The sequence below is a fragment of the Macrobrachium nipponense genome, chromosome 4 (genome assembly GCF_015104395.2).
Source record: "Macrobrachium nipponense isolate FS-2020 chromosome 4, ASM1510439v2, whole genome shotgun sequence".
NCBI classification, from domain to species: domain Eukaryota; kingdom Metazoa; phylum Arthropoda; class Malacostraca; order Decapoda; family Palaemonidae; genus Macrobrachium; species Macrobrachium nipponense.
The window spans coordinates 102,021,386-102,023,885 of record NC_061100.1 but is presented as its reverse complement, the minus strand read 5'-3'; the positions used below and the strand labels follow the sequence as shown (position 1 = coordinate 102,023,885).

The 2,500-nt window shown below is 32.4% G+C and overlaps 1 protein-coding gene across 1 annotated transcript in view; it reads right to left on the bottom strand.

The window, feature by feature from the left end:
• Positions 1-2,500, bottom strand: part of LOC135211049 (nephrin-like) — a 187,015-nt gene that overhangs the window by 48,423 nt on the left and 136,092 nt on the right. Inside the window, 1 exon segment of the mRNA XM_064244107.1 lies at positions 552-755. Coding sequence (XP_064100177.1) covers positions 552-755 — 204 coding nt within the window.

Below are 2,500 nucleotides of genomic sequence, written 5' to 3'. Positions count from 1 at the left end.
ATAATTCCGGGTTGTGGTATAAACTAGATATATATATATATATATAAATATATATAATATATATATATATATTATATATATATATATATATATATATTATACACAAATGAATAATTATCACATCATCGGAGTCCATATAAATTATTCGAGCTATAAATGTCCTTTAATATCTAATTCGCTCTACCTCGGAATTAATAAACTTTCATATATGTAAACCGAAGGGGATTTTTTTAGTTGATGCTCACTTGTTGGCCGAATCGATAACTTCACTGACGTTCTGATTTCTGCTGTGTCCGCTGGGCGGCGGTGGTTCGAACCCACGAGAAGACGACATTATTATCAACACAAAAATTCTTCTTTGGTTTACATATATGAAAATATATTAATTCCGAGGTAGAGCTAGATATTAAATGACATTTGTAGCTCGAATAGGTTGTATATTACACGTTCATAACTTCCTTACAAACATCTTTTTAAAAAGTTATTAAATTAAACCCATAAATAACAGAGTACAACTCAGAGTAACTCCTTATTGACAACATCACACTCACAGCTCATATCGAGGGTGACCGACGCCACCAGGGGCGCCGACAGGTTGGAGTTCGAGGCCTGACAGGTTAGCACCCGGTGCAGGTCATCTCGGGTCAGCGGTCCGAAGGACAAGGTGTTGATAATGGTCTCTCCTCTGTGGGCATCAGGGATGTCATCCAGCATCTTGACCTCATTCCACCATGTCACTTTCGGGGATGGGTTACCTGTGGAGAGAGAGAGAGAAAGAGAGAGAGAGAGAGAAAGGCGAAGGAGATTAGTTGTATTCAATTTGATACTGTTATGCTACAATTACATAGGTAGTAATTATGGTTGTACGTTTTTTTGGTTCAACGGATCTACGAAATATATATATATATATATATATATATATATATATATATATATATATATATATATATATCTATATATATATCTATATATATATATATATATATATATATATATATATATATATATATATATATATATATATATATATTATATAGATAGATAGATATATATATATATATATATATATATATATATATATATATATATATATATATATATATATATATAAATATATATTATATATATATATATATATATATATATATTATATATATATATATATATATATATATATATATATATATATAGGTACTTAATAAAAGGAGCCCATAAAAACACCAAAAATATAGAGGGGAAAAACTACTATATTTCAGAGATGCGTCTCCCTCTTCAGGTATATGAATGAGAAATGTTTACAGAGAACGTGGTCTTTATAACAAGATATCCATCCACAGGTAAGCCCATTTAGGTCACCCCCGCTGATAAATTTCCTTTAATCTTCCTAAGTGTTGGTTGAATGAAAATCTTGTCGATGCCATCTGAATTCCATGCTCCTTTTGAGATGTTCATTACCAGCCTCTCTTTTATTAAGGCCGATTCCATCATTTGACTCTTGTACCGGCAGTTGCTGCCATAAATTATATGTGACAAATTCCAGTTTATTCTATGGGTTATGTTCATTTATATGGTTGAAAATAGCTGAGTTCTGTTGTCCATACCTAACTGACCATTTGGGTTGTATTGATCTCTGGAGAAGTGATTTTCCTGTAAATCCGATTTAAGATTGGTCACAATCCTGGCATGGGATTTTGTGAACCCCGGAGTCCTTGGGGATGTCTTTTATTGGACGTTAATCAGGGATTTGGCTAAGGTGTTTGGATAAATAAATGCAAAAGGGTTACATTTTCCGAGGGTCCTAGTCACCGTCTTAATCTCATCCAGGTGAGGAATTTTTATTTTATTGTTGGGTGTCTCTATGGTCTTGTCTTGAGGAGGTCAGTAGAAAATTACGTTTGCTTTGTGAATTGCTTCCTCAATTATATGGTCAGGATACTTTAAAGACAAAAGTTGCTTACGAATGAGTTCAAATTCTTTTTCCAGGAAATCTGGGGAACAGATTTGTAAGGCTCTTAAGAACAGGTTGCTGGCTACACCTATCTTGATAGCAATGTCATGATAGCTAAAGTAGTGAATGTATGAAAGTGAAAACGTTGGTTTTCTGTATATGGTAAATTTGTATTCTGTCGTGTCTCTGATTATTAAAACATCAAGAAAAGGAATTTTGTTGTCTGTTTCCCATTCAACTTTAAATTTGATGCTGGGCACTAATGCGTTTAATTTTGAGAAGAATTCATTAAAATTGTCCCACCTATTATCCTAACATGTAAAAATATCATCTACCTATCTCATCCATAGCATGTTTTTGGGTTTTATTGTATTTATTACTGTAGTTTCAAAGTATTCCATGTACAGATTGGCTAAGATAGGACTTAAAGGACTACCCATACTACATCCGAATTTTTGTTTATAGAATGATTCCCCAAATGAAAATATGTTATTAGATGCACATAATTCAACAAACTTTATTATTTTGTCAAGCGCCAATGGGAAATGATCT